This window comes from Berghia stephanieae, chromosome 5 (genome assembly GCF_034508935.2).
Source record: "Berghia stephanieae isolate SIO BIC M18660-M18661 chromosome 5, UCSD_Bste_1.3, whole genome shotgun sequence".
Classification (NCBI taxonomy): domain Eukaryota; kingdom Metazoa; phylum Mollusca; class Gastropoda; order Nudibranchia; family Aeolidiidae; genus Berghia; species Berghia stephanieae.
This window is the reverse complement of record NC_088364.1, coordinates 43,710,697-43,736,215: the sequence shown is the minus strand read 5'-3', so window position 1 is coordinate 43,736,215 and position 25,519 is coordinate 43,710,697. Positions and strand designations below refer to the sequence as shown.

The 25,519-nt window shown below is 35.3% G+C and overlaps 1 protein-coding gene across 1 annotated transcript in view; it reads right to left on the bottom strand.

Moving 5' to 3' along the window:
• Positions 1–25,519, bottom strand: part of LOC144974145 (chitinase-3-like protein 1) — a 45,305-nt gene continuing 19,786 nt past the window's right edge. Inside the window, exons 9-16 of the mRNA XM_078917052.1 lie at positions 24,670–24,824; positions 23,609–23,652; positions 22,919–22,963; positions 11,693–12,021; positions 10,001–10,110; positions 5,993–6,093; positions 4,142–4,272; positions 1–2,561 (exon numbers count right to left, since the gene is read on the bottom strand). Of these exons, the coding sequence (XP_078773178.1) occupies positions 11,774–12,021; positions 22,919–22,963; positions 23,609–23,652; positions 24,670–24,824 (492 nt within the window). The 3' untranslated portion in view covers positions 1–2,561; positions 4,142–4,272; positions 5,993–6,093; positions 10,001–10,110; positions 11,693–11,773. The remainder of the gene's footprint in view (positions 2,562–4,141; positions 4,273–5,992; positions 6,094–10,000; positions 10,111–11,692; positions 12,022–22,918; positions 22,964–23,608; positions 23,653–24,669; positions 24,825–25,519) is intronic.

The window sequence follows — 25,519 nt, the reverse complement described above, 5'->3', positions numbered from 1 at the left end:
TTTAGAGTGTACTGACTGGAATGTTTTTATTGAATCCTGTGATGAGTTGAACGACTGATGACTAATTATGAAACAAATCATGAAGAACACCTGTGTTGGAAAAACAACAAGCGTTGGGTAATAAAAAATATCTTAAGCTATAGATCGAGAGAGAAAAAAATAAAATTAGAAATAAGAAACTATCATTTCAAAACTCGTTTGTCATTTTTCAAGGTTTTGATTTCAATATGTTGATATAAGAGATTTTGAACGAAAACTGATATAGTTTTGAAATGTCATGACGTTCCATGGAGACAGCTTGCTGTGCATTCGTCTGTGATTGCTGGAAAACGTTCCCTTAGTAATAATCTCGATGTCATGAATTGCTTTCAAGTTGGTTTTTTTTATGTCGTACTTGAAGATTTGATATTGTTAATTGGAGGGGTTTGTATTCTGTATACAGCGTAATTTTCAAAGACTTAACACATTTCTATTAAACTGTACACAAAAAAAATTATGCTCGCAGTTGTTTTAGGTCATTGTAAATTAGTGGCGTGGTTGATTAAGGATGAAACCGTTTTGAAATGATGGATCACACATTATATGACTTGGGGCAGTGGCAGTACACTTGTAATAAAAACGCTTCAGTGTTTTCATATCTCGTCTCTGACCAGTTAATTTCGCGAAGATCCAGGTTTGAGAGTTTTTGCTATTTAAATCGATCGATATTTTTAATACGCGTATTTCTAAAGCCACCTTTTTGCCCATTAACGATTCAAGCTTGGGAATTTTCGTTCAGATTTCCTGCGTATGAGGGACCAATCCCGGTAGAGAAAAAAAGCGCATTGTTCTTATCATCATTATCCATATTCCCATACTAAATATCTTATATTGTTATAATCCTGAGCCTATTAACCATATTGCCCAAATAATTACCAGGCCATTTGGCCCAGGCGGCACTGCATAAATAACAAGTTTATTCAATCTTAGGCTTTCGCCAATAAATCGCACAATTTGATGACAACATACCAAAAGAATATTTGAGCAATACTACCCATATAGTCGCCACGTTATATATTTTGGTCAGAAAAGTTTTGCTTTTTACGTTAATCGATCAAAAATACCCCAAACATCATAATTTCTAAAGCCCGAGGCTTAAAAACAGATCTTGTTTATAAGAATTCTTGGTGGTGCCATCTGACCGATATGGGAACTAAAACTTTTAAACTTTTCCAGTCAAATGTAGAAGGCATTCTATCAGTAAGCCTTGCAAATATTATTGTCAAAAACATGATAAATTGTCATAGGCAATGGTCCAACTGTATCAATTTGAAAAACATATTAAAAACAGCAAAATATTTTTTAGTTGTTTCATTAATCAATCAAGTGTTTATTCCAATTTTCAAACACCATTTACAATTTTGAATCTCGCCACGATGAAAAATATTGTTAATTACGTCACGGTATATTCTCGTAAAAAAGAATTTCTTCTTAAAGTTTAAAATACTTATATTTTATAGCTATCTAGAAATTCAATGTGAATTCTTAAATTTGATACAATTATCTGAAATGCCAACGAAGAAGAAACTACTGAACTTTGCTCGTCATTAAAACTTGTAAGCACTCTATTCATATAAAAAAATAGGTATAATAAGAAGTGTGCCTTCGACTAGCCATTAAACTCTAGTACAGGTATAAATTTCATTTTATGCTGAATCAAATGCAGTGGTTTTGATATGTCTAGAAAAATGCACATAAGAAGACACAATTAAGAAGTGGTTCGAAACATCAAACTTATATCAAATGAAATGTTATTTTAAAAATCAAATTGTTAAGAATAAAAAATATTTAAAGTATGGGGTATTTTAAAGTAGATTATTTATGGAAACCTTGAAAACAAACAAAAAAAATTACACTGCACCTGAATGATGCAAATAGACAAATGAACTCGAAGTTTGAGGTTTCATAACAGGGCAAAAGTTAATAACCCTGCATCTGGGCAGGTTTCAAATAGTATACGGAAAATGTCATATTTAACATAAAGGAAAGAATATTCTAAAGGTACTCATCTCTCTCAATGAAAATCACTCATTAATTTAAATTTTGTTAGTTAATAACTTCTTCAAATGTTGAATTCGCAAAGCATTGTTGTGGTCTAAAATTTCTAATATAGGTACGTTTATTTGCAATATTTTTTTTTTCAATTTGATAATTATGTTTTGTCAGGTTTGCTCTAATATTCTTATCTTATTAAAGTACAAAGTCGATCAATAACTGACAAAAAAACCTATTCATTTCCTAATTCAAAGACAAACTTTGTAGTGAAAAATATGTTTGAAAATTTTTTAAGATAAGTAAACGAAAATAAAATAGCTAAGGGCATCCTGGTACGTTTAATGAGAAATCGCAAGCCGATGTGGTCGGATTGAAGACAAGTCTGCTCGGACATTGCCCATTTAAGGCCATCCCGTTTTGACACTGGAAGAATTTGTTACAATCTGAGGGGTCTGGGAAGAAACCGGTCTGTTGTCCTGTACAGGGATTGGCGGAAACGGGAACTTTGTATGTATGTGCTGGTACGGCTGAGGAAGCAGTTGTAAAAAGAAAGAGCGAATGAATTGGGATTGGCTTTAGAGTCCTATTAAGTGTAATGTTTTTAAAATGTGACCAATTTTTTGAAAAAGGTATTATGTCGAGATGAACCTGATACTGAAAATTCAAGATTAAGCTATGTAGTCTTGTGGTATGACACTCGCTTTCGGATCGGAATGTCCTGGGTTCGAGCCTCGCTTGGCGCATAGCTGAGTCCTTGGAGAAGAGTCTTTACTCACATCCTCTCACGATACTAAAATGAGTACCTGGCCGTCAACAGCGTTGTCTCTGTCCGAAAAAAATGTAATATCGCCTAACAGGCGTCATGTCCGTCATAAATGTTAAATGTCGCTGTTGGCCAGGGACCCCTTGTAAAGCGCTTTGAGCACGTTTAGTGGATATTGCGTTATATAAAAGCTCAATTATTTTTTAAAATTTTTGATTCAATTTTCGTCATCTCGTTCAATATGACATACAACCATATTGACATGATAGGTCATGAATTAATAAAGAAATTAAAAAATAAATAAAATAAATATAAACATTTCTATACAGCAATCTTTGCTCAAAGTGTTCCGGCATTCTCACATGAGAAATAATTCCATTTTATACAAATCTAGTTGTCTATTAATCCTCTCCTTACCAACTATAGGAAAATCGTCACATTGGTTAAGATACAACCAACATTTTTCTTATTCAAATTTCTTTTGTACATCATAAAATTCAAAGAAAATGAACAGTGTGTTGTAGAGCATGTTTTGCTAAAGAAATTATGTATCGCAAGAATTTTACTGCTATTATGTCTGAGTGATAAAAAAATTTATTTTTGTTTTAGTTGAATGTGAAGTTTTGATGAAAATCCTGAAAATGGCTGGTAAGGAGAGGGTTAAGCGTCCCTTTTTACTATCCGCACTATGCAACATTTGTAACTGCTTGTAGTACTCGGTCATATTCGAGACGTCAAAAAGGATAGAAGAAAGTGTTATAATAATAATAATAATAATAATAATAATAATAATAATAATAATAATATAATAATAATAATGATAATAATAATAATAATAATAATAATAATATAATAATAATAATAATAATAATAATAATAATAATAATAATAAAATAAAAGAAAAAAGAAGAAGAATGATGATGATTATGATGATGATGATGATGATGATGATGATGATGATGATGATGATGAAATATAATACAAATAACAGTAATCATCGACATCCTCATCATTATTATCATGATTATTATCATCATCATCATCATCGTCATCATCATCATCTTCATCATCATCATAATCAGCACCATCATCATCATCGTTATCATCATCATAATCACCAACATCGCCATCATCATCATCATCATCATCATCATCATCATCATCATCATCATCATCATCATCATATTCATCATCATCGTCGTCATCATCATCATCATCAGCAGCAGCAGCAGAGGCAGTAGCAGAAGCAGCAGTATTAGCAGCAGCAGTAGCATGACTTCAATCGCCCCATACCATCCCCGCACTGTAAACCAAATGAATAAATGCGTATGGAATAACCTCTACCTGTTGTTGGCTTTGGAGCCAAAGTGGGAGCAGGTGTTGGTTGCATATTGTTGTTGTTGTTGTTATTGCCGCCGTTGTTGTTGTTGCCGTTGTTGTTGTTGTTGTTTACAGGGATAAAACCCGTATTTAGGCTGAACGAATACAACAAGGAGAAAATGTTACTCATCGCACGAATATGGTATTACGTCGGGTTTGAATTTGATGAAGAAAAGTTAGTTTAATTGCGGCTATGTGGCCTTGTTGTATGCCACTCGCTTTCGGATCGGAAGGTCTTGGTTTCGAGCCTCGTTCGGCGCATAGCTGAGTCCTTGGAAAAGGCTCTTTACTCACATTCTCTCACCGTACTCAATGTAAAATGAGCACCTGGCCGTTAACAGCGTTGTAATATCAGCCTAACAGGCGTCATGTCTCGTTCTACATGTTACGTGTTGCTGTTGGTCAGGGACCCCTTGTAAAGCGCGTTGAGCACGTTTAGTGGATATTGCTCAATATAAAAGCTTAAATTAAAAAAAAAAAAGTATTTTTAAGTTTTAGGAGACAAAATAACCTCCCTCTAACCAGTTAACTGCCATACTCTGGGAAGACACGTATTTTTTTAAAATGGCCAGAAAACTCGTCCTTCAAATATCGATCGATTTAAATTACCCTTGCGAGGTCCCAGGTTTGAGAGTTTTTGCTGAGATGAGGGTTATTTAAATCAATCGATATTTGAAGGACGAATGTTCTGGCCAAATTGATAACCTACATGTTTCTCCAGAGTACGACTGGTAACTGGTTAATTGAGAATTTTTTTTGATCTTCGACTTCATGAGTTAAGCTCACATCTCAACTCTTGGTCTTTCTTTTCTTTTTTTTTATGATTGGAAATACATATATAAAGTCAAAACAAACAAAAAATAATCTTAAAATAATAATTGAGCTGTTTTTTTTGTTTGTTTGTTTGTTTTTTTGTTTTTGTTTTTTTGTTTTTTTTTTTTGTTTTAGCCTTTTTATATAGCACAATATCCACTAAACGTACTCAAATCGCATTACAAGGGGTCCCTGGCCAACAGCAACACAACATAGAAAACGAGACATGACGCCTGTTATGCGATATTACAATTTTTTTTCGAATAGACAACGCTGTTAACGGCCAGGTCCTCATTTTACACCTGAGTAGGGTGAAAGAATGTGAGTAAAAAGCCTTTTCCAAGGACTTAACCATGCGCCGAGCGAGCCTCGAACCCAGGACATTCCGATCCGAAAGCTGGTGTCATAACACTAGACCACATAGCCGCAGGGTATCTAGAATATGGTACAAACTCGAGGTCATTGTCTCAAGGGGGTCGAAGTGGCCGAGTGGTTAAGGCATTGAACTGTGATCCGGAAGGTTCGACCCCAGCTTCAGCACTCTCGATTTTCTTTTCTTGGGCAAGATTTATAACCCCTAATTTTCTAACTTGGGACACCATGGGTGATTCATGTTGACATCAGACATCTTTTTTGATGAATTATCTATATTATTCCGTCATATAGTGCCTAGGCGACGGTATCTAATGGTGCTGTGGCGATAGGCGTAATTTTTGTTTATTGTCTCAATGACAAACAAATAAACACAGCTTGACGCTTATACCCAAGCCAATTTTAAAAAAATATTGTCTGTAAATATTATAGTAATCCACACAATGTATTTGATTGAACCAAGCACAAACACCAAAATATTATTGTGAAGCAATTCCTACAGAAATGTTGTTACTGTTGTTGTTGTTGTTGTTGTTGTTGATGATGATGATGATGATGATGATGATGATGATGATGATGATGATGATGATGATGATGATGAAGATGATGATGATAGCAGCATTTACTTACCCGGAGACTCTACCCTGGCAGTTCACGTTGTATGACCAGTCACAATATTTAGTATTGATGTTATACTTCAGGCCAAGGGCACAGTGCACTCTATACGTCACCTAATAATGACATCATAAATGAAATCAAGTAAAACTAAACTGCACACAATACTGCTATTCTCTGAAGAAAATAAAACACTTTTAAAAATTGGGTCAGAAAACGGCCTGCGCAAATATCGATCGATTATAATTACCCTCATGGTCAAAAGTCAAAAACAGTCCATCTGGGTCTTCCTTGAAGTCTCAGGTTTGAAGCTTTTTTGAGAAGATGGGTGTAACTTTCATCGATCGATACTTGTAGGAGTTTGTTGGCAACATTTTAAAAATGTGTTGGGTTGTTTTGTTGTTTTGTTTGTTTGTTTGTTTGTTTTTTTTTGTTTTTTTTTTTTTTAGATTACGGCAGAATGATATGCTAAACAGAAGAGAAAAAAATCGTACGGTTGTACTCAAAGTTGGGGAAAACCAATAGCAAAAAGCTGATTATATTGAAGAAAATGTAGATTTTAAAATGGATAACTAAAAATGAAAGTTTATGATAGATGATTTACAGGTTTTCGGTTCTCGGTTTATAGCCCTATGATATCGTTAAGCTAAATGTTAGAGTAATACCAAAGATTATTTCTACAGATCGGAGTTTTGATTCTTTAGTTAGGGAGCAAGTAGCAAACGTTCACGTCGTGCTCCTGTAATCCTTCTCTGAAGGAGACTGATTGCTACACTACGCGACCAGAGAGAATAAATTGGGCGGTAAAAGGATAGCCCCTCGGCCAAGACAATGGAAAACTTCAATGTTGTAAGTTTCAACACAGAAGGAATCTCCCATACCAAATGTAAGATACTGACAGAGCTAAAAGCAGATATAATTTGCTTACAGGAAACCCACAAAGACTCAAAACCACCTTGCATACCTGGCATGCAACTAGTAATACACCACGAACACCCAAAATATGGAAGTGCCATGTACACTCGAGAAAAATCTACCATACTGAAAAGCGATGATCACTCAGAAAATGACATTGAGATTCTCAGAGTAGAAACAACACTGATTACCATCATATCTGTGTACAAACCTCCATTAACCCCATTCAAGTGGCCCCAAATGAATCTATCCGATAGAAAACCAACCCTGATCATTGGAGATTTTAACAGCCATAACACTATATGGGGATATGAGCAAAATAACCTTGACGGAGATGCTGTTGAGGAGTGGGCGGCCGGCAATGACCTCACAATCCTCCATAACCCCAAAGACAAGAAAACCTTTATGAGTGCCCGGTGGAAGAAAGGTTACAATCCGGACCTGGCATTCATATCCTCTCAACACTTCTCAAACTTTGAAAGGACTGTAGGTGAGCCTATACCGAAATCTCAACACAGGCCTATTACCATCAGCATCAAACCAGCTGTTAAAGCCCTCGAATCAAATGCGATACCACGATTCAATTTTAGAAAAGCAAATTGGGAAAACTTTACTAAAGATTTAGACAATGAGATCACCAATATAAAAAGTGACCCACAGAGATACGACGACTTTAGAACACTCAAATGGAAAGTTGCAAAGAAAAACATCCCCAGAGGATGCCGAAAAAGTTATATTCCATGTCTCCAAGATGAAAGCAAGAAACTATATGAAAGATACATTGAATCATACAAGGTGGATCCTTTCAGTGAAGAAACCCTAGAACTGGGTGAAGAACTCACAACTATGATAGCCGATGAAAGATCAGAAAGATGGAAGGAATTAATAACCTCCACCAATATGACCCTAAACAGCAAAAAGGCCTGGACTACAATTTCAAAACTGAATAATGACAAAAATACCCAGACAAGAGTGGCTGCAGTAACACCTGACCAAGTAGCACATCAGCTTCTACTGAATGGGAAACCAGCCAAGAAAGCACGAGGCCAACTAAAAGCCCTGAAACGTGAAATGGACAAAGCCCTCAAGGATAGTGAAGATCATCTTGACTCTTTTACCCTGGAGGAGCTACTAGAGGCCTTGTCCCATCTGAAGGCAGGAAAAGCATCTGGACTGGATGGAATCACAACTGAGATGATTCAACACTATGGCCCGAGAACCCTATCCTGGCTATTGGACCTCTTCAATGTATGCGCAAGGACAAACAGGCTGCCAAGTGCATGGAGGAAAGCAAGAGTAGTCGCCCTACTGAAACCGGGGAAAGATCCAAAATCCAAGAAAAGCTATCGCCCGATCTCCCTCCTGTGCATCGCATACAAGCTATTTGAGCGAATGGTTATGTCCCGCATGTCACCCAGTCTAGACGAACAACTGTCTCCAGACCAGGCTGGATTCCGACCAGGACGGTCAACATGTGGTCAACTTCTTAACCTTACACAATTCATAGAAGATGGGTTTGAGACAAAACAGGTCACAGGCACAGTCTTCGTCGACCTCACTGCAGCCTATGACACAGTGAATCACAAGATCCTACTCCTCAAAGTGGCTAAAATGATAAAGAATAAGAAAATTGTAAATATTATCCAGTCACTTCTCGAAAACAGGCGCTTCTTTGTTGAAATGGATGGCCGGAAGAGCAGGTGGCGCACCCAGAAGAATGGTCTTCCCAAGGATCAGTGCTGGCTCCAACACTTTTCAACATATATACAAATGATCAGCCTGAGTTCCCAAATATCCGCCGATTCATATATGCTGATGACCTATGCCTCGCAACACAGGATGTGTCCTTCCAACCAATCGAGAGCAGACTGACAAATGCCCTAGACACCCTTACAAAGTACTACACTAAAAACTCGCTGAACGCCAACCCAGGGAAAACACAAGTGTGTGCATTTCACCTCAACAACCACCAAGCCCACAAAAAACTTAACATCAAGTGGAATGGCCAGACATTAGAGTACAACTACCACCCAGTGTACCTCGGAGTGACGCTTGATCGAACTCTGTCCTTCAGAGAACACGTGAGAAAGACCAAGGCAAAAGTGTCCACGCGTAATGCCCTCCTTGGAAAGCTGGCAAACATGAACTGGGGAACTGACCCTAAAACTCTAAGGACCACAGCATTGGCCCTCAGCTACTCAACTGCGGAGTACTGCTCAGCTGTATGGGCCCGATCATGCCATGCCTCCAAGCTAGACCCCGAGCTCAACAACGCCTGCCGGATCATAACGGGCCAGCTGAGAGCAACACCATTACCACTGGTCTACCGTGCAGCAGGAATAGCCCCACCACACATCCGGAGGGAAACACATGCCCAAATACAAAAATACAAACAGGAAATGGACCAGAGACACCCCCTTCATGACCACAATTGCCCCAAAAGCAGGCTCAAATCAAGAAAAAGCTTCCTCACAGTAGAGAGCCTTCACCCAGACCACTCAGCATTCTTCCGCCTGGACAAATGGGTAGAATGGGACAAGACAGCAAACGATGCCCTCCAGCCCCCAACAGAAAAGCTCCCAGCAGGCACAGACCTCCAGAGAAAAGAATGGGTGGCGTTGAACAGAGCTAGAGCAAAGGTGTGAAACACCGCCACCAACCTCTTTAAATGGAAAATCTCACCGGGCACTGAATGCCCATGCGGTCACCCCAGACAGACCATGGACCACATCCTGTCCGAATGCTCGCTGGGACCTCACTGCACCAATGCTGACCTGAGGGAATGCAACCAGACTGCCCGGGACTGGCTGACTCACTGGCGCGACAAGATATGATGATGGAGTTACCACCAAACATGGCACGATGGTTGTGATACTGATGGTGATAATGATGTTGAATAAGATTGTGATGATAATGGTGGTGATGATGTAGACGACAAAGACGACTATGATGATGATTATGAGTATGAGGAGTACGGAGAGGAGGAGGAGATAATGATGATGATAATGATGATGATGATGATGATGATGATGATGATGATGATGATGAGGTGATGATGATGATGATGATGATGATGATGATGATGATGATGATGATGATGAAACTCACGTGATTGGCACAGATGTAGAAGTTATCACATGACAAAGGATCGGCGTAGAAGTCACTGATTTTGTTGGAACAGTCAAAGTACGGAGTTTTGGTGACTGTAGCGCCTGACGCTGGGATGAGTAAGAATGAAAGAATCCATTGAAAATCATCATAATGACATGGTGGGAAAACTGTTATAAAGTGATTGCCCATGGTTATTTTAGTATCAATGAGAATATTAGCAGAATAATTCTTGTTTCTTTAGGAAGAGAAGCTCATCTGTTGACTTATAGTACGACTCACTCAATTCCCATTGGAGTAGGGTTTTCTTTTCTTCTTCTTTTTTTCTGTTTTATTTTTCTTTATTTTTGTTTTGTTTTTTTGTTTGTTTTAAAAAAATATTTTTATATATTTATTTGTTTATTTATTAATTGTACTTTAACACACACACAAACACACACACACCCACACAAACATACACATTCACTCACACACAAACTATTATTTCGATTATCTGCATCATTTTTTTACGGTTTTTCTTAGCCAGGAGCAATTTGTATCAACAAGACAAATTAATTTTTGTCTCTATCAGTCTTACTCGTAGTATTTTTCGCGATACTCTAAATCTCCTAAGAATGTTCGAATATGTAAACCTACCTGTTCGGGTGATAAAAAACTGAGGCCAAAGGATGGGGTCTTAGTCTCTGACATCATTTATTTGGTTTGCTTATATAACTAGTTAACTCCCGTACACTGGAAAATCGGTATTTGAAAGAGTTTTCTATCTGGCCAAATGTTTAAATCTAGAGTATAGCAGTCAATGGGTTAAAAACCGAATTGCATCGTCTTTTACTATACACGGCGAAGTGGCTGATATGTTAAGGCATTGCACTGTGACCCGGATGACCCGGGTTCGAGCCCCGCTTCAGTCACTTTCGTTTTTTTCTTTGAGCAAGATTATTAACCCCCAATTTGCTCACTTGGACAACATGGGTGATTCCTGTTGACATCAGACATCTTGTTTGATGAGTTATCTATATTCCTTCGTGGAATGGCTAGGCGACGATATCTTATTATATCGTGGCGCAAAAGGCATAATTTTTTATTTTTTTTTCTATATACACTTAGCCAACAGAAAATAAGAATTGGCCCAGGTTACAAAATCCGTGGGATCTTAAATGGTGAGATTTATGTCAGAATAGAATAGAAATATATGCTAGGCAATATAAATCATCATCATGATCTATCGTGTCTTCGTGACTCGATAAAGTGCACTGTTGCCTATTTTAACAGTTTTTTATAAAATAGTTTAAAGGGCAAAAATCATTAATGTAAACAAGGCTAATTTTAAAGGTGAGAAAGAGAAGTCGTAACGTCACACCTTCTATTCTTCCGGTTCCAAACTCATTGAAAGTGTGTATGTAACCAGTTCTTCGAGGGACTAGTGATGAATAGATTGCATATTGAATCATAAGGTGGCATAACTATTTTAGTAGCAGGCTATATAGGCAGATTATCAAGATTAGGCAAGTATAAGAGTGTGGGTGGTTGATCTTTATCGACGACCAACATAGACTACAAAATAAGATGTCATAACTCTAAAACCAGAGGAATCAATAACACTAGGTATGTATCCGGTCCTCCGGAAGAGTGGTTTTACACTTCCAATGAGATTGAAACCAGTTTTTTGTTCCTTATTGGATGCATTCTTACTGGGTGCGGGTGGATTTGTTACAGGAGGCCTTGTTGTGGATGGTACTCCTGGCAAGAAGGTTACAGAGGGTTTCTGAGGGGTCATCTGTCCGTAGGTGGGTAATGTGAAGGCAAAGTTGCCGTTGAATCCAGGGGCGGACGACGGTCGCTGAGTCTGGAGGGGCCTGCTGCTGGTCGTGATGACAGGCTGGACGGGGAGGCGCGTGGTGTGGTGACGGGACCATTTGTTGGAGGATTGGCGGGAATAGGCTGACCTTGACCTTGTCCACCGACTGGGGGATTAATGGGGACATAACCTGTTGGCGCTCCACCTTGAGGTTGCTGAGGAACTGCAATAATGTGATTTCAAAAATGAGTGTTAAAGTAAGAAGAGGATAGAGCAGAGCTATGTATTGTTAGTTCCGAATTATATATATATATATATATATATATATATATATATATATATATATATATATATATATATATATATATATATATATATATATATATTTAAAAAAAAGTAAATGAATGGAATCAATATTTTTTCTTTAAAACAAAAAACGTTGAAAAAAAAAACGACAAAAAATAACAAAAGAAAAGAGAGTATTAGACACGAAGGAATGCCTGCATTAGAGGCACTTTCGAATATCACGTCTATCTCCGATATAAAACTTGAGCTTGAGCTTTTAACTTGAGCTTCTATATAGCGCAATATCCACTAAACGTGCTCAAAGCGCTTTACAAGGGGTCCCTGACCAACAGCAACATGTAACATGTAGAACGAGACTTGACGCCTATTATGTGATAGTACACTTTTTTCCACAGAGACAACGCTATTGACGACCAGGTACTCATTTTACATCCAAGTACGGTGAGAGAATGTGAGTAAAGAGCTTTTCCAAGTACTCAACTATGCGCCGAGCGAGGCTTGAACCCAGGACCTTCCGATCCGAAAACGATTATCATATCACTAGACCATAATATAGCCGCATATATATATATATATATATATATATATATATATATATATATATATATATATATATATTTATACTGTGCAAAATACATTTTCATTAAAATTGTATAATGTCTAATCGCTTACTTCAACTCTCAATTTAGGTCGCGTTATTTGACCAAGGCACTTGCACTGCACAAAAATATTGTTGATTTATTTATAATTTGTATATTTATTTTTTATTTTGTTTCTTTATTTTTTATTAGCATTGCAATCAGAATTTATTATGTATTCTTTGGTTATGTATTTACTGATTCTGCTGTTCATAAAAAAAAGACATCTTTCATTACTAAAAGTCAAGTTGATTGCTATGAATCAACAAACGTCAAGTTTATGAACAACGAATAAAGCAACTACGTTTTGCTACAATGTAACTAAGTTCCTAAAGCTGTTTCAAGCTTGTCACAGTAAAGATTGTTCACAATTATCTTATTAAATTTTATTTTATTAGGAACTGAATTCATCTCACTCCAGTTATATTTCGGTAGGCTTAGATAAACTTTACCTTCTAATATTAGATCGTCTTTCCTTTTATAGCCTTCCCTCGAATTAATTTCTAATTAGTGAATACTTTTCGTTCTACATTCTGTCACGTAGCCACTTATTATAAAAGCTGATAGGTCTAACATTCGACACTCACTTTCTCTCCACAATCTATGCCGGACGGCCAGTCACTCTATTCCTATATATATATTGTAAGATTTTTATCTTTTGGGACTTTGTAGATATTATATCTACACCATTAAGACGCCGGAGCTTTTAACTTTGATTGTATAATCTTCAAGGATCAAACCCAAGCCCGCTGTACTACACTATAACCCCTTACCAATTGCCTGGAAGTGGAATTTTACGAGTCCAATCCTGTTATCAGAGGAATAGATCATCCAAGCCCATCAACTGCCTGGAAACGTAAACTTATGAACCTGATATATTATCATAAGTTACGTAAAGTATTCATATCTCTATTTGTAACTACCACGATCACTGTTTATCTCTTTTAATTAAATTTCATCATTATTTTATTTCATTGTAAACAAATCGTTAATTGTTTTTCATTTATAGTAACTAGTAAATTCTGGGGCCTCATTCTACATATATCTTTATGCATAGTCGAGTAGCTCTTTACTCACTTGAGACCATGACATTTTGGAGGGGACACATATAAAGAATTGAATTTATTTAGTTACTTATATCTATTTCATCTAACTTTAAAGTTTAAATTGTAAAACTCTTAATTGCCCCACTTGATCATATTTTAATTGAACTCCCTATTTACAGGATTAATTTTTTTTCTTTTTCATTTCTTCATTTAAATGGAATAGCAATTTATCCATTCATTCTTTCATTCAAATTGAATAGCATTTTATTGATTCATTCCTTCATTCATTTATTAATTATTCATTCATTCATTGTTCATTCATTTATTTATTCATTCATTCATTCATTCATCCATTCATCCATTCATCCGTTTATTCACTCATTTATCCAATCATTCATACATTTATTCCTCCCTTCATTCTTTCATTCATACATTATCCATTCATTCATTCATCTATTCACTCAGTTTTTCATTCATTCATTCATTCCTTGTCCACTTTGTTATTATATCACACATTTCATTTTGTTGTTTGCCTCATTCATGAATTGTTTTCAATATGTTTACATTCCATAACGATTCATTCACCTATCATCCAATCACTCAGTGTTGTGAACACATTATGTAACTATTGTAAATCTTACGATATTTTATTGTTTTGTATTTCAGACATCACTGTTAAACACTCTTCAATGCCTAATTACAATTGTTGAACAACCATTGAACAAGAGAGAGGTCCCAGCCACGAACTGAGTTGGTAAATATATCCTTCATTATTCTCTTTTACATGAGTTGGGCATCACATAGTAACTATAGACATCGTGATTTGTTTTGCATAGTGATTTGTTTTAAATGCATTTTTGGCATACTACTGTTACCGAAAACCACTTATATATTATGTTCTGAAAAGTGAGTCTTTAAAAACTAAATAATAATAAAAGGAGTCTACTAGCCGTCGTGTTATATTTAGTGATAGATAACTTGGGATTATTTTGGCATCCTATTATTGTTATCACACTCTAGTATATTAGCGTCATTGCGAATAATTGTACACAAACTAACGACGAGTCACACACATTGGTGATACATTTTTCGTAGTAACATAGTTTAGAGTACACGCGATTGACACATTGTTATTGACACAAGTCATAATAACTCCGCATTGTATTGACACATTGCTTTATAAGATATATAACGATAAAAGGCATCAAATTCAACATACATAATAAGTTGAAATAAGAGAGAGAGATTTCTAAAAATAGAACAGTTCATTCCAGTAAGCGTAAATAAATAAAACAGTCAGTAACAGTATCCTGTCAATATAATATATATAAAACATCGTAACTAATTTATTGCAAAAATGGAAGCATATAAAAGATACTTAAGTCTCGCAAAGGACTTAGAAATACCCCAGGAAAGAATATTTTCATGGTGCGAAGAGAAAATAAAAGAAGAAAAAGAAGAAAGAATTCGTAGAGAAGAAAATGAAGAAAGAATTCGTAGAGAAGAAAATGAAGAAAGAATTCGTAGAGAAGAAAATGAAGAAAGAATTCGTAGAGAAGAAAATGAAGAAAGAATTCGTAGAGAAGAAAAAGAACACGAAGAAAGAATACGTAGAGAAGAACGAGAAGAAAGAGTCCAAGAAAGGGAACTAAAAAGACAAATAGCATTAGCAGAAGAAGAAACCAAAAGGACCCAAATGATGCTGGAAATTGAAAAAAACAAAAACCGGTCATGAAAAAAAACATAATAATAGTGATGAATTTTTCGTGAAACTTCCACGCATGCCAACATACGATGAACGATCAGACTGTTTAGAATCCTTCTTACACCGATTCGAAGTTCAGGCTAAAGGTTATCGTTGGCCAGAAAGCAAATGGGCCACAGCCTTGATTAACTGCTTATCTGGAGAACCGCTAAAAGTTTTCTATACCTTAACAACTGAAGATGCAGATGACTATGGTAAAATTAAAGACGCTCTACTAAAAAGATTTAGATTAACGGAAGATGGTTACCAGGAAAGGTTTCACACTGCAAAACCGGAAAGTGGAGAAGACTTTAATACATTCGTGAACCGAATTACTCAATTTCTAAATCGGTGGCTTGAGTTGGCAAACGTAAAACAAGACGACTTTGCAGGCCTTTACTATCTCACGCTGAAGAATCGAATCTATCAAGCTTGCAACCCAGATTTAGTCGCATTCTTTAAAGAGAGAAAGCCAGAAAACTTGGACAAATTAAAAATCTACGCAGAAAACTTTAACAGCGCACATCCATTGACACCCCTTAGCAGAACATTGAAGGAACCATACTACGCTGCTGCTGCTCAGAGTCCAGGTACACCTAAAGTTCAGTACTCAAATAGAACGAGCCGATCAATCACTCGGAACACGCAAGTGAAACAGGAGGATCATAGTAACAAACCATGGAACAAACAGTTCAATAGAGACCATAGCCGATCCTATCAAAACAAAACAAGAAATAGCACTGACAATAATACTGAGTATAAGAAAACCAACAAACCTATAATTAAATGTCAATATTGTGGAATGAAAGGCCACACAGCAGACAAATGTTACAAAATCGTGGGATATCCAAAAGAAACTGCAAATGCATCACTCCAAACAGGTGTAAACAATCAGACACGAGTAATGCCAGGAGAAAATATAAATGTGTATTGCGTGAAAGGTATGTCACTTTTAACACAAACTCACAAATCAGGATCGCTATTTTTTTGTGAAGGCAAAGCTAATGGAACTGATTGCAAAATATTGAGAGACACAGGATGCAGTACAGTAGGAATAAAAGCATCTTTGATCAATGACGAAGACAAAACTGGAAAAACGGTACAATGCATCACATTCAGTGGCACAGTCGAAACCTTTGAAACAGCTAATGTGTACATAGAAACCCCATACTATACAGGAATAGTGGAATGCTGTATACTTCCCAACCCCGTCGCTGATGTTATTGTTGGCAATATAAAAGGTCTTAAAGACAACCCAACAGATGTAAAAGAATGGTCATTAACCCAAGAAACAGCTTGTCTAGCAGAAACAAGAAAGATGACTAAGACAACAGAGAAGCCAATGACTATTTCTCTTGAACCACAACAATTTGACAGGAACACGTTCATTGAAGAACAGAAAAAGGACCCGACTTTAACTTCATATTTCAATATCGCAAACAAAGGGACGAAATCAAAAGTTGAATACATCATTGAAAAAGATATTCTGTTCAGGTTACATAGGAAAAGAAACAAAATAGCTAAACAACTGGTCACGCCGAGTATTTACAGAAACAAAATCCTTGGAATAGCGCACGATTCAATAACTTCTGGACATCTTGGGAGCTCTTCCACATTGAAGAGAATATCCGAGAATTTCACATGGCCTGGAATTACTAAAGACGTCCGAGAATATGTGAAATCTTGTGACACATGCCAAAGAAGAGTCGCAAAAGGCAGAATACCGAGATTGCCATTAGAGACAACCCCAGTTATTGAAAAAGTTTTTCAAAAAGTTGCAATTGACATTATAGGCCCTTTAACAAAATCAGATAGAAACCATACACACATACTAACACTAGTCGATTACGCAACCAGGTGGCCAGAAGCGATAGCATTGAAATCAACTACATCGGATCACATAGCTGAAGCATTGATGACAATTTTTACTAGAATAGGCATACCAAATGAGATACTGTCGGACAATGGACCCCAATTTACATCACATATGATGCATGAAACCATGAAACTCATGGGAATCCAACACTCATTCACAACTCCCTACCACCCCCAAGCAAATGGTCTTTGTGAAAGATTTAATGGCACTCTAAAGAATATGTTAAGAAAAGTGTCAGCAGAAAAACCAGATGATTGGGACAGATACTTACCAGCAATCCTATTTGCATATAGAGAAATACCCCAAGAATCTACAGGCTACTCCCCATTTGAGTTGATGTATGGACGATCACCTCGCGGCCCGATCAATATAGTAGCCGACATTTGTAAAGGGAATGAGGAGGACAATAACGAAATTATGTTTGCTTACGAATATGTAAGAAACCTGAAAGACAGAATAGAGGACACGTGTAAGCTAGCACAGGAATCCGTCACTAAAAAAGCAGAGAAATACAAGGAATACTCTGATCGCAAAAGCAAATCAAGAAAATTTGAGATTGGTGACAAAGTACTAATACTCTTACCCGATGACTCGAGTAAACTTTTAGCTACATGGAAAGGACCATTCAAAATAACAGCAGTAAAATCTAATGTTAATTACGAGATTAAAATCAACAACACAACAAAGACATTCCATGCAAATATGCTAAAAAAATATTTTGATAGAGACACAGTGTCGCAACCTATGTTTACTAATATCGAAGCTTCAAATGCAGGATTAATCATACCGTTGGTCATGGGACACAGACACCCGAGACAGAAAAACAAACAAAAATCGCACAATTGCAACCACCTAAGACAAAAAAAGAAGTACGCAAAGTACTTGAGCTCCTAAATTTTTACAGGAAATACATTTACAACTTCGCGCACATCGCGACACCGCTAACAAATCTGACAAAGAATGGGTCACCGAACAAAATTGTTTGGACAGAAGCGTGTCAGAATAGCTTTAACCAATTAAAGGCATTACTCTGTTCAGAACCAATTCTTAAATTACCCGACATGTCAAAAGAATTTGTTGTAAGAACTGACGCGTCTGATAAGGGCATCGCAGGTGTACTATTACAGGAACATGAGGGAACTCTAATGCCTTGCTTATATGCAAGCAGAAAATTATTGGACAGAGAATCACGATACTCTGTAATAGAGCGTGAAGGACTGGCCATCGTCTTTGCTTTAAAGACATTCAGCAGATATCTACTGCTAAAAGAGTTTGTGGTCGAAACGGACCATAAACCACTCACGTACATAAGAAATAACAAAATGAATAATAGTAGAGTACTAAGGTGGAGTCTATTTTTGCAAAATTACACTTTCAGTATCTCTCACATACCAGGCTGTGAAAATATTCACGCCGACCTACTTTCTCGATTAGTATAAACACGTGAGAAGGGTATAACTTAACCTCCCATGCATACTGTTAGTTACCTCGCAAACTATGCCAAATCAGAACGCACAATTTCGATAATTTTATTTGTAAACATGATGACCCAACTTAATGTAACATTGAGTATTGTTTGGATATATATACCATACCCATTCATGATTTGGGAAATCTTCTCTTTATCTATTATTGTTATGAATTTTCACTCATTTATGATTAATAATTGAAATGTCAATATTTCATTTACATTTTCATTCATTTCATTTAGTAAATTACCTTCATATCATCGACTTTAATCATGCTTCATTGCCATCATTATTGTTTATCACAATGATTTGTAATCACATTGCCATCATATTGTTTATCACAATGATTTGTAATCACAATCTTTCATTGTTATTGTCACCCATTCATATACCTACGTTAATATAAACATTTCCATGTCTAGTTAATAAATAATTTAATTGTAGCACAAATCATAACAATGGATTAATGCTAGAGTATCATGATAGCAAATTTACTTCCGTTTGTAAAATCTATCTTTCCCATAATGGTTAAAGAGTATATTTTAAACGTGGGTGGGGGTGTCACAGTAAAGATTGTTCACAATTATCTTATTAAATTTTATTTTATTAGGAACTGAATTCATCTCACTCCAGTTATATTTCGGTAGGCTTAGATAAACTTTACCTTCTAATATTAGATCGTCTTTCCTTTTATAGCCTTCCCTCGAATTAATTTCTAATTAGTGAATACTTTTCGTTCTACATTCTGTCACGTAGCCACTTATTATAAAAGCTGATAGGTCTAACATTCGACACTCACTTTCTCTCCACAATCTATGCCGGACGGCCAGTCACTCTATTCCTATATATATATTGTAAGATTTTTATCTTTTGGGACTTTGTAGATATTATATCTACACCATTAAGACGCCGGAGCTTTTAACTTTGATTGTATAATCTTCAAGGATCAAACCCAAGCCCGCTGTACTACACTATAACCCCTTACCAATTGCCTGGAAGTGGAATTTTACGAGTCCAATCCTGTTATCAGAGGAATAGATCATCCAAGCCCATCAACTGCCTGGAAACGTAAACTTATGAACCTGATATATTATCATAAGTTACGTAAAGTATTCATATCTCTATTTGTAACTACCACGATCACTGTTTATCTCTTTTAATTAAATTTCATCATTATTTTATTTCATTGTAAACAAATCGTTAATTGTTTTTCATTTATAGTAACTAGTAAATTCTGGGGCCTCATTCTACATATATCTTTATGCATAGTCGAGTAGCTCTTTACTCACTTGAGACCATGACCAAGCTGATAATTACAAAAATTCGTGGTTATCATTTTAAAGCAAATTTCTATACCATTTTTCCTCTTAGAGATGATCGAGATGTGAACATAACGTGTACAAGATAACATTGTTGAACTCCTACGTTTAGAAATCTAGACATAAGTGCCAAATGCCAATGGCTCCATCCATTTTAATTCTCATCAAAATTTATCTTTTTATTTTTTTTTTACGCCAACGGAGGATCAAATTGAAAACTGTGGCCTAAAGAATTACGTTTGTTGCAAAAATATCATTACAAGTCAAAATCAATTTTCAGTAAAACCGGATGCGAACGGATGAAGAATATGTTTTGAAATCTAACGGATTGGTTTAATTTTTAAGATTTGTTTTGATTTTGTTTTTCTTTTTATTTATTTTGCCAAGAATAATAGGAATACCTAAATTTAAATATGTATATATACATATACATATATATATATATATATATATATACAAACACACACACACACACGCACACACACGCGCGCGCGCGCGCGCGCTCACACACAAAGAATAACAACAAAAATGCGACCAGTTGTGTTAAACGACAACCTAAAGTTGAAGACCTGAATGAAAGTAGTGGAAACGTGGACGCTTAAGAGGAAGTGTTGACGAAAGTGAGAAAGGAAAGAATGTTGATCGATAAAATCAGAAAGAGGCAGTTTTGGTTTCTGGGACATGTGTAGAAGAGAAGGAATAGAAAAAATGTGTACATCTGGGATGCTTGAAGGAAAGATAAGAGAGCTAGAGGAAGACAACGAATGACATATCTAAATAACCTAAGAATGGCCAAAAGTGATTTTAAAAGCAACTCAGATTTCTTGCGCACCGAAGAGGACCGTGATACGTGGAGACAACGTGCTCAAGAGTACAAGCCACGATGGACGATATGCCCATTGTAATATTATTATACTAAAATCAGGTTGTTCCAAAAATAGGAAAGGTATAATAAGTATATTTTGCTAGAAAATGCGATAGTCGGAAAAAAGACAGATGTTATTACACATATCCAAGTTTTTCTTACTTTTAATAGAAGCAGTTATTTACGCATATATCCACCTACATGCCCATCCACCCCTCACACAGCCACCCGTCCACCCACACATCCATATACACCCATTAAGCAATCACCGACAGTCAAGTCATGGTTTGGTAACAATCAGTCAGATATATTATGATTGAACCTCGATTTCTTCATTGTATTTAAAAATTAGCAAATTTCTACTTCGATTAAATACTGTTTAAAATAGTAAAGTAAAGTAAAGTTTGGCTAAATCGCCCAGCTGTGCTCATGATTAGCGTGTTGAATGTTTAAAATTGAGTGACTCCTTGTTGTTTTTTTAAATTATTCTTGGAATTTGTAACTTTCCATTAACCCGTAACGTACCTAATAATAGTAGCAATGTTGATTTGTGTGACATAGAAAAAGACGGGTTTTTTTCTTCTTCAAATAACAATAAAGAGTCACTCAATATTATGGCATTCAACACACTGACCAGGGGCACGACTGGGCGGGTTAATCGAATGTGGCTTTTACTAAAAAAAAAAAACAAAATTAATAACTACTGGACAGAGCAGCTACAGCTAGCTATACAAGCAAGTAATCAACGTCTCATTAGTGGGATGCCACTGTACCAGATTTAAGCAGTTTCCATTCTGTGGACATATTATTTCCGATTAAAGCTTATAAATGGTGTTTATACTGATACTACTAATGTTTCTTATGTTTTTGTCTGCCAAAATTGTAACAAAATTTTATAAACACAAAGTTATAAGTTACACATAATATTGGCAGTGGTCTAAGTGTTGACAGATTAACTTCATGACTGAATATTGCTGACAATGCGTATGAGTGTGCTTGCTTAAAAGTGAAAGTTTGTTTTTCATGTTAACCACCATCTCAAAACGCTATTATGTTGGGACGAATAAGACCAATAACATTGAAGTTAAAATTATAATGTTATCAAATACGAAATTTGGGCCTTTTGCAATGTATGTAATTGTGTTTATTCTCTATAATAAAGGATAAAAATTAACCTAAAGTTTCATATATTTGTAGCTATATCTATAGATAGAACAAAATTGACGTGACTCAGTTCTTTGTTATTGTTTTAGCCAGTCATTTTTATGAGTAGTTCTCACTAAATTATATCAATCAGTCTATAAAAGTTTAAGCTTAAAAAAAATCAGTTTTGTGTGTTTGAACGTTTTTCTGGTTGGTGAAATGTTGTGAGCTTTTTTGGCCATCCGCACAGCATCAATATTCATCGTCCAGCACCTAGTTCATCCCGTTATTTTAAGGAAAAGGGTCACACAATTTGTAAAGTGTTCAACATTTTTCAACAAACGAAAAGGTTATTCCAGGAATAGATCGTTAAAAGAAGAGTAAAAATTACGAGATATACTCATAAGGTGAAATAATACTCAAAGTTTGTTATCCAAATGCTTAATTTTGTAAAGTCATTTGATTTTCTTATTTATTGATGCATTGCGTTTAGCTAAAAAAAACTCATAACAACAATGCCAGCCGGATATTCCGTACAAACTCACAGAACTAAATGTAACTTTAAACGTTTATAGTCTGATTAATACAATTTAGTAAAAAACTACCCTTTAAAAGGGCTGGCTAAAACAATAACAAAACGCTGAGTGACGTCAGCTTCATTCTATCTATACCTAACATTACTATACTTTAGACTGGAATATTCTGAATGTTTACCGAATGGACGAAACGTTGGCCGTGGGGTAGCAGGAAATCCAGAACCTGTGATCAGAATAAAAAGAATTTAAGAGGAAGCAATAAATGGTGAAGATAATGATAAATAAATTCATAAATATTATATAAATGAATAAATAACTTAAATCTAAATAAAATAATAATAATAATAATAATAATAATAATAATAATAATAATAATAATAATAATAATAATAATAATGATGATGATGATGATGATGATGATGATGATGATGATGATGATAATAATAATAATAATAATAATAATAATAATAATAATAATAATAATAATAATAATAAAAGATAAATGAATTAATGAATAAATAAATAAATAAATAAATAGATAAATAGATAGATAAATAAATAAATAAATGTATTATTCAATTTTAATCATAAATAATAATAATAATAATAATAATAATAATAATAATTATTATTATTATTATTATTATTATTTATTATTATTATTATTATTATTATTATAATGATAATAATAAAAATAATAATAATAATAATAATAATAATAATAATAATAATAATAATAATAATAATAATAATAATACAATTATAATAATAATAATAATAATAATAATAATAATAATAATAATAATAATAATAATAATAATAATAATAATAATAATAATAATAGGTCTATGCATGGATTCATCCTTACCTGGATTGAGGTTGGGATTTGTGTTCGGGATAGAAGGAGACTGCCTGGAATATAAAATAAAATTTAAAAAATAAAACAAGAAACTAGATTAAAAAGCAAATTCTGTTGAACATTTATAAAGTATTATTTACATCTCAGGCGATTTCGATTTCTATTGACTGATTTTTCAATGAAAAGTTTGTATGAACCAAAAGTATTTTTCTTTTTTGGGGGGTTTGTTTGTTTGTTTCTTTATTTATTTGTTTTTGTTTTTATTTTGTTTTCTTTGTTTTTTTTTTCTTGCTTTTTAAAAAAATATTGTTTCCTTTTGTCATAGAACGACTATGTGTTCTAATCGTATGTCCTGGAGGTCAAAGGTTCAAGTCCCGCTCTGAGCGGAGCATCGTTGAGCCCTTACTTCTACTCTTTACTCACATTCTCTCACCATACTCGGGTATAAAATGAATACCTGGCCGGAAACAGCGTTGTTTCTGTCTGAGATCAATTGTAACTTGGTCTAACAGGCGTCATGTCTCTCCTAGATGTTATGTGTTGCTATTGATTAGTAGTACTTACTTACTACTTACTTAGGCCGCCCCATGGGGCGCCCAACATGAGCCACAAGTCTTCGCCATTCAGTCCTGACTAGTAGTTCCCTTGTAAATCACGCTATTGGATATTGCTCTATATAAATGCTTGATATTTTTAGTTTGTAATACTCAGGAATAGACAATACATAGAGTAACAAAGTCAAACGATTTCAAGTGTGCTGGATGACAAGGATACAGCATACTAGCCCCAGTGTAATGTGTTTGAGGGCTTTTTACATTAAATAGCGACAGTATTGGTGTAAAAATTGAGCTTAATAGGTGACTGTACTTAACCAATCAAAAAGTTGTTCCACATCACGGTGTGCCAAGGAAGTAAATGGAGTGTTATGAAATGCAATCAACATCATGAACCCATCGTAATCCCCTATACAAAATTTTCAATTGTATCTAATGAACAACTGTTCAATTGTATCAATGATATTATAATATATTATATATACTCGTTGATTGTATATTATTAACCCTATCTACCTGGCGCAGTTTGTATAGGACGGGTTGTTCATTTCATTGACAGCCGTCGTAATTAGAGGGTAACGTCCTTGACCGCAAGTCTGACCTTTGAAATCGTCAAGGTCAAGAGCCCAGAACATGATGCCTCCAAATCCATTTTGTTTGGTGTAACAAGCCTGGAACGAAAAAAAACAAAAAACAAAAACAAAAACAATGTCACAAGGCACCAACCCCATAATATATATGAAGACTACAACGAAAAACAAACACAAATGCATGTACACATAGAGACACACATACACACATACACACATATACACATACAGAGAGAGAGAGAGAGAGAGAGAGAGAGAGAGAGAGAGAGAGAGAGAGAGAGAGATAGTCTGTTTTATTGATAAAATTTAGTACAGCCTAGTATATGACAACACAATATTGGAACATTTTGTCTTGTTCAGTGATCAACCTTATGACAGATCATTATTTGACAGACCCCAGCACAGCTCAAATATCTTTATGAGTATTCTATCCCTTCCCATAAATGGTAACCCATAATTATACTATTTTTACCATTTTGATCTGTGACGTCAATTAATCAATCATTACATTTCAATAAATATTATTAGATTCTTTAAATAGAAATAGACATTAATTAAGCGTTTTTTAATAATTCTTTTATTCAACGATGACGAAATCGGATTTCATTCAGGGGTAGAATAAAAGTTTTCTTACACTCTTCGTTTTGGAATTCTAAGTTTGTTCCCAACTCGCATTCGCAAGCTCGTGCAGCGATTGGTCCAGAATTCCGATAAGTAAAGTGTAAGAATCGTGCGAATACTATTACAGTAGCTATGACAGGCTGGAGTAGAATCTT